The sequence below is a fragment of the Argentina anserina genome, chromosome 2 (genome assembly GCF_933775445.1).
Source record: "Argentina anserina chromosome 2, drPotAnse1.1, whole genome shotgun sequence".
Classification (NCBI taxonomy): domain Eukaryota; kingdom Viridiplantae; phylum Streptophyta; class Magnoliopsida; order Rosales; family Rosaceae; genus Argentina; species Argentina anserina.
The window spans coordinates 20,131,622-20,145,087 of NC_065873.1; the positions used below are offsets into that span (position 1 = coordinate 20,131,622).

The 13,466-nt window shown below is 38.5% G+C and overlaps 1 protein-coding gene across 1 annotated transcript; it reads left to right on the forward strand.

The window, feature by feature from the left end:
- The first annotated feature begins 9,671 nt into the window (after nt 1-9,671).
- LOC126782567 (type I inositol polyphosphate 5-phosphatase 4) lies at nt 9,672-13,049 on the forward strand. The gene is made up of 11 exons (XM_050507833.1): nt 9,672-9,787; nt 9,896-9,983; nt 10,364-10,432; nt 10,592-10,679; nt 10,806-10,910; nt 11,007-11,625; nt 11,701-11,894; nt 12,019-12,127; nt 12,317-12,465; nt 12,602-12,886; nt 12,968-13,049. The coding sequence occupies exons 1-10, from the start codon at nt 9,758-9,760 to the stop codon at nt 12,792-12,794; spliced, it is 1,644 nt and encodes a 547-aa protein (XP_050363790.1). The 5' UTR covers nt 9,672-9,757; the 3' UTR covers nt 12,795-12,886; nt 12,968-13,049.
- Nucleotides 13,050-13,466: the final 417 nt, after the last annotated feature.

Genomic DNA, 13,466 nt, shown 5'->3' on the forward strand with positions numbered 1-13,466 from the left:
ATAAGAATGCATTGATGAGCATGCCAACATTGAGCATGAATCAAGGAAGAAGATTGACTTTGCTTCTATGCATGTTACATACAAATGCATGAATTGCACAAAGATGTTTGCCTATATAAAAGCATGAGAAGTGGTGCAATAAACATAGAAGAACAATAAGGGAGTGATCATCTTGTGTGTGATCAAGAGTGAGAGATAGAGAGAAAACTCCACGTAGAGAGTTTTGTATGTGTAGCAAAATAAAGTGTGTGTGAGTGTATCCCTTCAAGTGTGAGTCTTGAAGTAGTGTTTCTCTCGGTGTAACATTTTTCCGTATAGTGGAGGTTCTTTATTGTTTCTACCCGTGGACGTAGACACTTTGCCAAACCACGTTAAATCCCGGTGTTCTCTATCATTTTTTATTTTCCGCTTGTGGTTGTGAGTTATTTTTATTTTCATTCTACAGTTAATTCTTCCACATTCCCCAACATTATGGACTTGCATTGCCTTGAATGTCAAGTTTCTTATTAGGGTCGTTTCGAATGCCTCTTGGGATTATCCTGCTGTTGATTTTGGATACGAACGTATCAGATTCGCAGGAAAATAGTAGAAAGCAATCTAATCTTGGTTGAGGTTGCTCTCGTGATTTTAATGGGCATAGTTGGATTGCAATCTAGGTTCTGGTTGGTGAGGTTTGAATTGTGTAGGGAATGTGACAATAACTGTTTGATATGCTTTGCGCTGCAACCTTTCAATTATGTGACCAAGGATGAGAGTTTTGATTTGGGCATTTAGTTTGATGTTGCTCCTTCAGGGGAGTCTCTTAATGCTACTAAAGCCTTTGGGTGATTATTGAAGGAGTGACTGTCGAAATGGACATGAAACCAAACATATACGATTTCTGGTACATAATTGTTCCTAGTAATAGAGTAGCAGGGAATCAGGACAATGCTCTAGTCCTTAGACATTCAATAAGTAGGGGAGGCTGTTGTCCCATAGTAGAAGTTGTTTAAGTAGTTGCTGGTTCATTTAATCGAATTCCGGTGGAGTTGCTATAGTGGAAGCAAGAACCTAACATTTCCAGGCATTAACATGGAGCATTGAGGATTTATGATTAGGGATTATGTTGCCTGTTCAAAAGTCCTGATCAGATTTCCTAAAGAGGAAGATTTGTACCTTCAAAAAGAGGTGAAAAAGATAAGGCATACACCCAGTGGTGGAGGGAGAAAAAAAATGAGAGGGGGCAAATTTTTTGAATCAATCACACAAAAGATGCGTTAATGAATGAACACCTCTAAATGAGTTTAATACATAAATTGAGGGTGTCTTAAGCTCATAAAGGATAAACACAAGAGTTAAGACTCTAGAAGAGATGCAAAGCTACTACCCAAAAATAAAAGCGAGAATCAACAAATATGTTATTGGATCCCTCGAGCTCACTAAATATTGCACTCTCTCCCGTAGAGTTGCTATGCCACATAACATTGCCTGAATCCTTCCCCAAAGGCTCCGAAGTTGATCATATCTCATCCTTAGTTTGTCCAGACTATTTTTTGTGATGGAAATTAAACGGATCAAACATACTCTTTAGCCAAGTCTTCTACATATGTGTTATAGGTAGCAAATCGACAATGTGGTATATATGTATACATACAATCTTTCTAGGCCTCCTCCTAAAGCTCCAATCCAAGGCCACAAAAATAGAAGAACATATCAGGAAGTATCCACACTAGCAAAGAAAAACATAACCAAAAAGATGATACAAGAATATGACCATGCATATTGGCAATTGATTTATTTGGCATGGTAAAATTAGTACTTGAGTGAGGGCACAAATGACTCAAATGTGAAGAAAATAAAAAAATCAGTGTGGGCAAGGGCCCTCACTGTTCCTATGCTGATACACCGATGAAGAGGTTCCATATGCTGGGTTCTAAAGAATGACCACTTTCAAGACAGAAAACAATTCATTACGAATTTGGAGTGATAGTGACTGCAAATCTACACAAAGAGTATAGGATCTGTCTTGTGGGGAAACAAAACCAATAACTCAACCCTCCTCCTTTATTGCCCATCCAAAATTCCATGCATTGATGGCCAAGAGAATGACTAGTACTTGCTGCTTGATAGTTATTTAGCAACCTCCTCTATTAACTATATTATGATTGAGCCAAAGACCATGTGGTGGAGGTTTGAATTTGATCCATTTATCAGCTACTTTTGGAATCAATGTTCATATGAAATTTGATGCAAAATTAGATGATCTTAACCCTTCTGCGACGCCTATTTGGAGTGTGCAGCGACAACTTACAATGCCGAATAAAAAGGGGCGACATTACATCATCCGAAGAAACATCGATTTGTTTTTCTCAATGAGAAGTACATGATGAAGGAAGAGATGTTATGCCTCAAACTTTATGGTAATTGAATGTTGTGTAGTAATTAGTGAACAGATTAAGTGGTTTGAGGTTTTGGGGGAGGGAAACCAAAATAGATGATGAAATGGATAAAGAGCTCAAAATTATTTGATGGGCAGCAAGGGAACTGTATAAGCCAAGGAAAATGAAATGGGCAAGGAAGACAGTGACAAGATCTTTCCCAGTCCAACACCAAACACTCAAAAACAGGATAGAATTTATCACACATTGTGTGGGATTTTTCTTCTTCTTTCTTGTTTTCACCCCCATAAGTGAAAAGCTTCACATCAAGCTTAATTAACTAGTCAGATTTCTGTTTTTCTTGCTGGCTTACTTGCAATGCATTCCCCTGTGGGTATTGTACTACAAAAATCCACAGATCGCTCTTGTAACTTGATTGTCAAAGAAGTCTTTCTGGCCATCATCAAGTTTTCTGTCCAAGATGTATGCATGAGAAGGTTAAAACTTGCAGACTGTCCTGTAGATATGCAGGTAATTTCCCTTTTTATATTCGCCAGCTGAGATTTCAACATCGTAATTCTCAAAAGATGATTCTATTTACGAAATACATGTACACGTATTTGTATTATATCAATTAGAGTAATCCACTTCTAAGAAAGTAGCACTGGAAGTACCGTTTTATATGATACGTGTGTGATCAAATTGTTAACACTGAAAATTTCTAACGGTACGGTGCTCAATCTTAGCTTAAATATTACGTTTGTTAGATTTTCTACAAACCAGCAAACTAGCAAGATGTTTAGTAGGGGTGGAAATAAAACCGATTTAACAAGAAAACCAATCGAACCGAACTGAAAATATGGTTTAGATAACTGAACCGAAATAATATTAGAGAATGGCGAAAACCAAACAGAAACCGGTTAAAATGGTTTGGATATGTTTTTAGTGGTTGAACAGACCGCTTAAAAACCAAACCGACCGAATTTAAATTAATTATTAAAAAAATACTAGATATATACTATTAGTAAACAAAATACATCTAAAATGTATTCTAGCGCAGTGGTAGGGCGCAAGGTTTATATATATATTTGGTTATGGGTTCGAATCTTAGTTTTAACATTTTAATAATTTATCTCATATATTTGTGTGATCTAAATATATACACACTATACATAAAAAATTAACAAAATATATGTTTGTTGTAGTGGTTTGGGTGTTGCGGCGCACCTAAGAGGTTGGATTCGGTGTGGACCGAAACCGAACCGATTTGAACCGAAAATTCGGTTAAACTAAAATATTCGGCCCGATCCATTCAAATTCGGTGATCAGTTTGGAAAATTAGGATACCGTTTGAAATGGTTTGGATTCAGTTTGGGCCTAAAACCGATCTGAACCAATATATGCCCAGCTCTAATGTTTAGGGCAAGTCCAACCATAAGTTCTATTTAGAGGTGCTATTTCTTTAGCAACCCTTATTATACTATTTATATGACTAATTTCTTCATCTCCAACAATTTGGTGCTATATGGGGGTGTTATTTACACTATTATTGATTAAAATATGATTTTTCGAGTGCTATATGGGGATGTATGACTTATTTGAATAATTGAATTGATGCGGCTCAGTACACTGATGAAGTATTGGTCTTAGAAAATCAATAAATATAAGACTCAATTTAGGTCAAAATCCTATAAAACCAAAACAAAACACCCTAAAACAGACTGTTGGAAATGGAAAGTCAAATTTTAGGACCAAAATTAAAGTTTAGCACTATTGTTAAAGTTGCGCTTAAGAATACTCTTCCCAAATTAAACATTCGCAATATGATAAGTTTACTTTAACTTGTGATCAAACAACAATTCTACATTGTATGTGATGCGTACATTGTATGTGATGCGCATATAAGTTCTTTTATGATTGAGATTATGAAGTTTTGAATTAGTAATCCATAATAGTGGTGTCCAATTTATATTGTATTATAGGCACTTACATATATACGGTGTATTAGTGTACGTAGGCATACATGTCGGAGAATCGAAGTACAGAGGGTCCCCATACACAGGTACTGCAAGAAAGGAAGGCCCAAAAACCCAGAGGTGCCTTTGCTTCGGAAAACGCCCTCGGCCCTCTCTTTTGGCAGAGGAGGAGGAAGAGGAGGGAGCAGTAGAGAAAATGACAATAGAACAGAGCCATTTTAGCAGAAGAGATCCCCCAAATAAAACAAAAAAAGAAGAAGCCGAAATTGACACCTTATAATGTTGATCTGTGAAAAACAGTGCAGGCAACAGAAAGAAGGAGGAGGAGGAGGAGGATGGGTTAAATTAGAAGGATGAAGCATTTTAAAGCTGAAAAAGCAAAAGAAACTGGAATGAAATCAAATTCTCTCAACGAAGGGAGATATATGCTTTGCTCAAAGTACAAATCAAAGGTCATCCTTTGACTGCCTCGTTACTAGTCTCTCAATAGTTCCATCATCTTCTTAGATTGTTTCTTTTAACTTTGGGTAAATCTTTTGTACTATTGAAGAAATCATGAATAATGCGAAAGTTAAATTCTTGTCGCGTGTACGTGAAAGTAAATGTTTTTTCACTAATATACCAAATCTTCTGTTGAAGTCAGTATTCTACATTTTTTATGTTAATAGCCTCTGAGAGTCTGGGACTATTTGCTGGTTTGCTCATGGTTGTTAAAATTTTGACAATGACAGAGATGTGTGGGCTTGCTCTGGGATTGTTAGGGTTTTACAAAATTAATAATCGTAAATTTGTTAGAAAAATAATTACTTGTCGTATGATTGTGCCATGAAAGGATAATTATTGATCATATGATCTGGTAACAGTGGTAGAGATACTGTATAAATGATTGTATAACCCAAAACTAGCCGGATGATTGCGTAAGAGTAACAGTTGTGGCGTAGTAGAAAGAAATTATGTCACTCATTGCTCTAGTTAAGGTTCAAAGATTTTACTTTGATCAATTTAGGAAAGTTAGGATTGTGATATTCCACGAGCCATTAGGTAGACGGTAGAATATAAGGGAAAGCCACCCCATGTAAACGTGCGAAAGGAAAGTGGAGCTTATATAATATCATTCATAGGCCAATCCACATTCACAAAATCATGTGTTTTTTGGATTCAATTATATGGTGTCCTCTTTGATCCCACCTTTTTTTTATCGAATCCAATAGGATTTTATAAATAAACGAATGCCTGAATAACCATTACATACTCATCTGTTGTTGTCGTGCAGCAGACAAAAGGTTTTGAGCCGAAACTCGAACTTAATACATAATATAAGTCTATTTTTAAGAACTATCCCCAAATTGAACATAAATAAAATAAATAAGAAGCATATTCTACGACTTATAGAAGCATAGTAATAGGCTACAACTAGTCTAAACTGTGCTCGGACCTCGGGCGAGCCTCCAAACCACCAGCATTGGGCCCAACAACCCAATATCACCCACCTTCAGCCCAAAAGAGACCGAAGGCCCAATCAAAACCAGCCAGGCCCAAACCCCGGCCCGAGTAAACCTAGGTCGGAGCATCCTTGCCGGCGCCAAGCTCGCAAACGATCCACCATCCAGATCCCAACAAGGCCGCATCACCCCCGTCGAGACTGAATGGATTGAAGCTTTCCAACCACAACCTCGACCTCGACCATAGCCGCCGAGGTCGCATTGCAAAGCTCGTCGCCGACCCACTGATCGGATCCCTCTTGAAACCACACTCAACCCCCTTAGATCCGGCAGCCAAGCCTTGCAACCGAGCCCAACAACCAAGGAGAGTCGCGACAAGACATAATAGGTCAGAGATCCAATCTCCTGCAACAGCTGCAAGCCATTGTTGAAGGTGGCTCTCGCCATCACCGCATGGTCTGCGCCAAGAGGACTTGACACCGCCGCATAGCCCATCATCACCACTAGCCATAGAGAAGCCAGCCTCAAGAAAGTTCGATCACTTTGACGGCGAGGGAGAAACCCTAGTAGAGAAAAGGCCGACATAGAATACATTGTCCTCCCTATGCTTGTTACCTTTGAATTTCTTTGATCCCACTTTGATGATAAGCTTGCATGAAATAACAAATATGCCTCCTCTCCTTCACTTGTCACTCAAGAATAAAAGAGATCATGCATTCGAGTTGTAGGGTAGACGAAGACAATTCTATCCGTCATATCTTCTTACCCAGAACTCTTATCATTAATTTGACATAGCTTATAACGGAGCTTAGCTTATTGGCACACTTTTTTTCCCTCAGAAATAGTGTTCATTTCGAGCAAGGTGATGCCATGGGTGACATGCACTAGCTAAACTTGGTGCCTGGTCCTAGTCCCCTACAGTCCTCACCAGAGTCAATAATTTGTGTGCGGTTTACTGCTTCTATAATATCTTTGGCATATGACCTCCATTTAGAGCACCGTCCTCTTTTGCCTGCTTTCAAACTTGATATGATCTTGTAAATTGTGATGTTGAAAAAGTGCCCCATGATTGTCATCAACTTGATTATGTATGTATAGTCAGGCATCTTCATCAGTATCAGGTTTTGGATGAATATATGAGTGATTTTGGTTAAGGGAAGAAAGGGAATGTTAAATCATTGATGAGACAATAGAAATGAGTGAGATTCATGTAGTCTTATACATGAGATGTTTGTTGTTTGATAGTTTGGAGATAGGATGCTTGTTAAAATGATACATAAAAGAAATTCAATGACTCCAAAGATGTTAAGACAAAACGTTCGACAAATTATCTTGGCAAAGAGGTTTAAGAAAGAGAATTTGCACAAAACAAAATAAATTAAAGTGAAAACATCTTCATCTAGTTCACAAAAAGAAAGATAACTCAATCTGCTACTGATGATAGCACTCTATATTTCAAAGTCTTTCTTTTTCTAGAGATAAATGTAACATCTGCTAGAGTTCTTGAGTGGATACGTAACAGTTCATTTGTGGTTTTCTTTCAACATCAACAAACTTAAATGGACCAGATAAGGCTTTGAAAATCAAAGTCCTGATGGCTTTAAAGTGATGTAAGCTTCTTTTAATCATACTGCTAAAGATCATTTGATTGCTAAGACAACAGGGTATGTTATTAGCTAGAGAGTTGAAAATGTTGTCAACCATTTCATGGAGGCTGGAGACTAGATAGCCAAATAATATGGATTTCTATCCCTGATAAAGGAGGGTGCCATGTTGGCAGAAAAGGGAAAGTTTTTGTAGGACATCTTATGTCTTAGACAAGTATTTGACAACATATAATGGGAACCGATTGGCTATAATTAGTGGAAGCTTCACTAGTTCACTAAGACTAGTGGAAAAGATTGAACAGGGTTTATGCCAAGGGTGTGTTCCCATTTTCCAGATGAAGACTGTACTTCCCTTTGTAGTTTTACAGGTCTAAAATTCATTAGTTTAATCCTTGAACACAGATTAAACAATGTGCTAGTTCATTACAATAAGCCTTGAGATATGAACATTCAGGAGTATGATAAGGGATGAACACACAGTCTCCCACATGTAGCATGTGTGTTTAGGGCTAATTCAGTTTTAAACAACTCAAGCTTGGAGAGCTTAATCCAAGAAATTACTTTGTTCAAGCTAAGAAGGGTTGATTAAACTATGATAATCCATACTTATTGAGCGAAAGCTTAGGAGAATCGCGTGGGTCCTCGGTAGGGTTGAGCTAAGGTTAGAGACTCTCAGTGGCCTAACATGATCCTATCTTTGTGTAAACTGATAATGCTTTAGCCTTCTGTCTCGATTTACTTTGATATTTTGTGTTTCCTGGTTTGGCCTCTGCAAATTATCAATGTAGCAGGAAGAGAAAGGTCCAATCTGCTGTGCAAAAGTAGTTTTTACTTTTTAGACAAGGCAGTTCCCCAAAACCAAAATTTACATTCATCCAATGTGTGAGATTGGAATGTGAGCAATTTACATACATCCAATGTTAAGAACTGGGAGTGTGAGCTTATAGAGCAAACTGAGATTTCTATCAATGAGACCCTTAAATGTGGGATATCTGCCCTTGTTCTCTAGGACACAAGTCTTGAAGCAGTCAACCAAAGGCTCAATCTTGCATAGCAATGGAACATATTGTTCAACCCCAAAGCAACCAATTATAAGATTTTGAGGAGATTCATTGCTCATTCTTAAGTTGGACCACATATATTCTTCTAATCTCCCAAAACCCAGCAATGAACATAAACACATTGGAGATTGAAATACAAAGTTTACACCTTTCTTTTATATTCTTGCTCTCTATTGAAACCAAACCCTATGAGACCCTATGGCTATGAATATCTCAAAGAAAGCACAAGAACCTACCCTGAAGGGAACAGTCTTGACTTGTACAAAATAAATCCCCCCAAACATTCCTACATTTTGTGCAAATTCACATGTCACATATTTATGTAAAGATGGGAGACTGCATATAAATACCAGAAACCAAAACTACACAGAAGAACCCCTTTCAAGCAAGGAACTCCCATATTCTCTTCAAGATTTTTCACCTTGCCCCATCTATATTTTTTACCCCAGGAGTGGGCACTAGTGCTTAGATCAAACCCAACTCTGGAGAGAGAGAGAGAGAGAGAGAGAGAGAGACAGAGAGTGGGTGTGGGTGGGGTGACCAATATATAGAAAGCCCCAAGTCCCCAAGCAAAGAGAAAGGGCTGAGTCGGCCTTGGATTTTGGGGTGAAAAAGCCTCGACTCACAGAACCAAAAACAAACCCCCCTCTCCTCCCCTCTCCTCTGTTCTTCACTCTCTATCACTTTATTCTCTCTTCAAATTTCGATACTTTGCTCTGAAATAACGAGGTTTTTGTGTTCCTTAGACAAAACACACTTACACACACACACACACTCTCTCTCTTTCGCTCTCTCTCTCTCTCTCTCTCTCTCTGTAATTGATCCTACCTACATTGTCTTGTTGTCCTCAGAATATCATACTCTTCTTTCTACTTAGAATCCAGAACTACATCTTCTCTTCTCAGTTCCAATCCTTCTAAATTTCTTCTGTTTAGTTTCTAGTTCTTTTGTGTTTCTCCACCAATCTCAGAACAAGTACAAGTGAAAAAAACTACCAAAACTGGGCGTTTTGGATTTTAGCTCAGAGACTTAAATGCCCAGAAACTGACTTGGGGTTTTTTTTTTCCTTCGGAAAACAGGGGAGGCACACCCATTTTTTGTTGTCTTCCTATAACCAAATCACTAAGCTTTTTCCAATACTTTTGACCTCAAAAACCATAGCTTTGAACCTTTTTGAGTCCTGACCTCCAATTTGTATCTTCCATTTTGTACTTGCTCTACCACCACATTGATTTCTAAAGAGAAAGCCAGAGAGTGGTGAGTGGGGCCATTTATTGCTGCAAATCCAGAGTGGCCTTATGAAGCAGTGAAACAATGATAGATGGGAATTCAAAGAAAAGCAAGGTTTGAATAAAATGCCTGCATTTCCATGATTTTTGTGTGCATTCTTTGTTCTGGGAAGAAGAAAAGCTGAGTCTTTGTGTGTTGTTGTTTGTTGTTCTGGGTATGAAGCTTTCATGGCCCAAGACTCTGGTCAAGAAGTGGCTCAACATCAAGAGCAAAGCTGAGGACTTTCACGCAGACGACGTCGTTTATGAAGGTCATTGCTCCTATCTGTTGTGTCCCTCTCACATGCATGATTAGGATGTCAATTTTTGATTGTGGATTTAGGGGAATCTTGGGTTTTACAGCAAGAGCAAAATGGGCTATCCTCTGCTTCTTGAGTACAATAATTTTTTGAGGTTCTGATTGGGGTCTTCTGTTGCTGCTTCAGTTTGCAGTTCAAGATCTGTCATTTGTTTTCTTCCTCCCTTGTGAATTTCATTTCCTTCTTTCGTTCACTCCTCTATTATTAATGTTTTTTGGTAACTTGAAATGGTTTTGTTTTTTTGTGATGTTGAAATGCTGTGTGGGATTGATGCATTTCTCAACAATGGAAAGAGCACAGCTTTAACACACTTTATGCTTCTTCTTTTTCAGGTGGTGATGAAGAGTGGAGGAACACTTATGCAGAGAGGGAAGCATGCACAATCAAGAAAAGCAAAACAGGTTCAGTATCATCATCTGCATATTTCTTTCTTTTATCTTTTGGACCACAACAATTCTTAACTCCCAATAGTGTAGCAGCATCAAACAATCATATAAAGAATCCAATTGCTCTTTTGTTTAGAGTCTCCTAATTTATGTCCAATTTTAAATTCTTCACAGAAAGTTTAAGCAAGAGGCACTCTGATAAAGTCCGGCGAGGTAAGATTGACATGGACGCATCACAGGTTACAGATGTACACAATTATAGGTAAGTACTATGCAACTATGCACCGTCTTTCTCATTGAATAGATTAGGCACAAACTTTTTGCATTGTGTTTCTTTCTGCAAATGTTGGTCTTTATTCGTGTTTTTTTTTTGTCCATTTTGACACAGGATTTATGTTGCTACATGGAATGTGGCTGGAAAATCTCCTCCCAGTTGTTTGAATCTGGAAGACTGGCTTCATACCTCTCCTCCTGCTGACATTTATGTTCTAGGGTATGTGTGTTTTATATATCAAGATGCTCTAATCTCTCTCTTATGCAACATTTGGTAATAGAATCCTCAATCATTTTTTGTTTAATTGGTTTCCAGGTTTCAAGAAATAGTTCCTTTGAATGCTGGAAATGTTTTGGGGACAGAAGACAATGCCCCGGCTAAAAAATGGCTAGCTCTTATAAGGAAGACTATTAATAGTCTTCCTGGTGCTAGTGGTGGTTACCATACACCTTCCCCGGTTCCTGATCCAATTGTGGAGTTGGATTCAGACTTTGAGGGATCAACGAGGCAGAAGACCTCCTCCTTCTTCCATCGCCGGTCCTTTCAATCCCTGAGCCGCAGCATGAGAATGGACAATGACATGTCAATACCACAACCTCAGCTTGATCGACGGTACAGTGTTTGTGATCGAGTTATGTTTGGGAATAGAACAAGTGACTATGACCTGAATGTAAGATGGGGTTCCTCTGATGATGAGAATGGACCTGGTGATTCACCTTTTGTCACACAGTATTCACCAATGTCCAATAGTGGATCATTTTCGATGGAGGATAGAGAAAGACAGCAAGGGAACTCAAGGTACTGCTTGGTTGCTAGCAAGCAAATGGTTGGGATATTTTTAACAGTGTGGGTGAAAAGTGATCTCAGAGATGATGTTCGCAATATGAAGGTATCTTGTGTTGGCAGAGGATTGATGGGCTATCTTGGAAATAAGGTATACATGTTAAGTTTCATTTTTTTAAGTAAAATTAAAACCCAAGCAGCAAACTTATTTGTGTGAGTTTTTCAGGGTTCAATATCAATTAGCATGTCATTGCACCAAACAAGCTTTTGCTTCATCTGTAGTCATCTGACCTCCGGGCAGAAGGACGGTGATGAACTTCGAAGAAATTCTGATGTCTTGGAGATCCTAAGGAAGACAAGGTTTCCCAGGGTTAATGGAATGGGAGATGAAAGCTCTCCTCAGACTATACTAGAGCATGAGTAAGTCCCCCATTATCTTTTGTACAGGTTGTTGTTTCTTGTAATGTTTGAATTGGATTGTATCTTTCTAAGAAAATGATATGGCGATTGAAATGAAACTAAATGTTTTACTTTCTTGTTGCAGTCGCATTATTTGGCTTGGGGATTTGAATTATCGCATTGCCCTTTCTTACCGCTCTGCAAAAGCTCTCGTTGAAATGCGCAACTGGAGGGCATTGTTAGAGAATGACCAGGTATGTTACCTATTTCTCTACCAACCATGTGCTTTTCCTTGTTATGTGTTCATCTTGTGTTCCCCCATGGGAGTGATGGGACCAAGAAGATGTTAAGAAAAGAAAGGAAAGAAAGGAAAAGAGTTGGTGTTCTACTTTTGACTAACTTTCTGTTATGCTTGTATCTGAAACTGTGATGGTTTAATTCAGCTAAGCATAGAGCAGAGACGAGGTCGTGTCTTTGAGGGATGGAGCGAGGGGAAGATATACTTTCCTCCAACATACAAGTATTTGAACAATTCAGATAGGTATGCCGGTGATGATAGGCACAACAAGGAGAAGCGAAGAACTCCAGCATGGTAATAATTTTTGACAGAAAACTCAATTCAGACAACTATGAGACTAGAAAATATAATGAACATATTATATTGTAAAAATTGTGAAAGTATTAAGTTATTGTTATCTGAAATCTAAATCTATTGTTTGTATGTGTAGGTGTGATCGTATATTATGGCATGGAAGAGGCCTCCATCAATTGTCCTATGTTCGTGGGGAATCAAGATTCTCAGATCACAGGCCAGTTTACAGCGTATTTCTGGCAGAGGTGGAGTCCATTAACCGTAACCGAATCAAGAAAAGCATGAGTTGTTCTAGTTCCAGGATTGAGGTGGAGGAGCTGTTGCCATAGTCACGTGGATACTCGCAGCCCCATTTTTATTGAATGTGCATACCTGATTATCCATCGTCACTGAAGCAGAGTTTATTCCATGATCTCATAAGGTGATATTCTTAAAATGTTGGAATGAGCCTTTGCTGAGTTTATTTTGCAACTAAATCAATTCATCTTCTGCTTGTAAACAGAAATGCTCCAAATATAACTGCGAGTGACATCCTATTTGTTTTTCGGGGAATTCCAACCCCATTGATTTCCTTGATCAGTCAGGTAAAACTATTGTCATGCTAGTTCCTTTTTCATGCTTTTCAAAACTTCCATTAGTTTTACATTGCTCTCATTACAAATATAGATTCCTTAGGCTGCCGGAACACTTTCTCCCGTAGGCTAAACTTCTTCCTTATCCTTTAGTCCATTAAGGTTCAGTTGACTCCTACCGCTGCAGTGGAAAAATAGAATATTACTTTGCCTAGTTTCCAAAAGCATGGCCATAAAACATGTCTTCTTTCCTGTTAAAGCTCATCGTTGAGTATATTTCTCTTGTCCTGTTCTTGCTCTTATCTGAGTTTTTGGTCCCCTATTGCAGAGATGGCCCCACGGAAATTCTGTGCCATCATGATGATAAAGACAGTTTGTTGCCCACAATCACATAACTAGGTTGGCCCTTCACTTTCTTTCCCTTGCTCA

Excerpts from the sequence above, each read along its gene's own strand:
- LOC126782567 (XM_050507833.1), top strand. The coding sequence starts at position 9,758 with ATGATAGATGGGAATTCAAAGAAAAGCAAG. Across the intron at positions 10,680-10,805 it reads ACAGATGTACACAATTATAG|GATTTATGTTGCTACATGGA; the intron begins GTAAGTACTATG and ends ATTTTGACACAG. Across the intron at positions 11,626-11,700 it reads TGGGCTATCTTGGAAATAAG|GGTTCAATATCAATTAGCAT; the intron begins GTATACATGTTA and ends TGAGTTTTTCAG.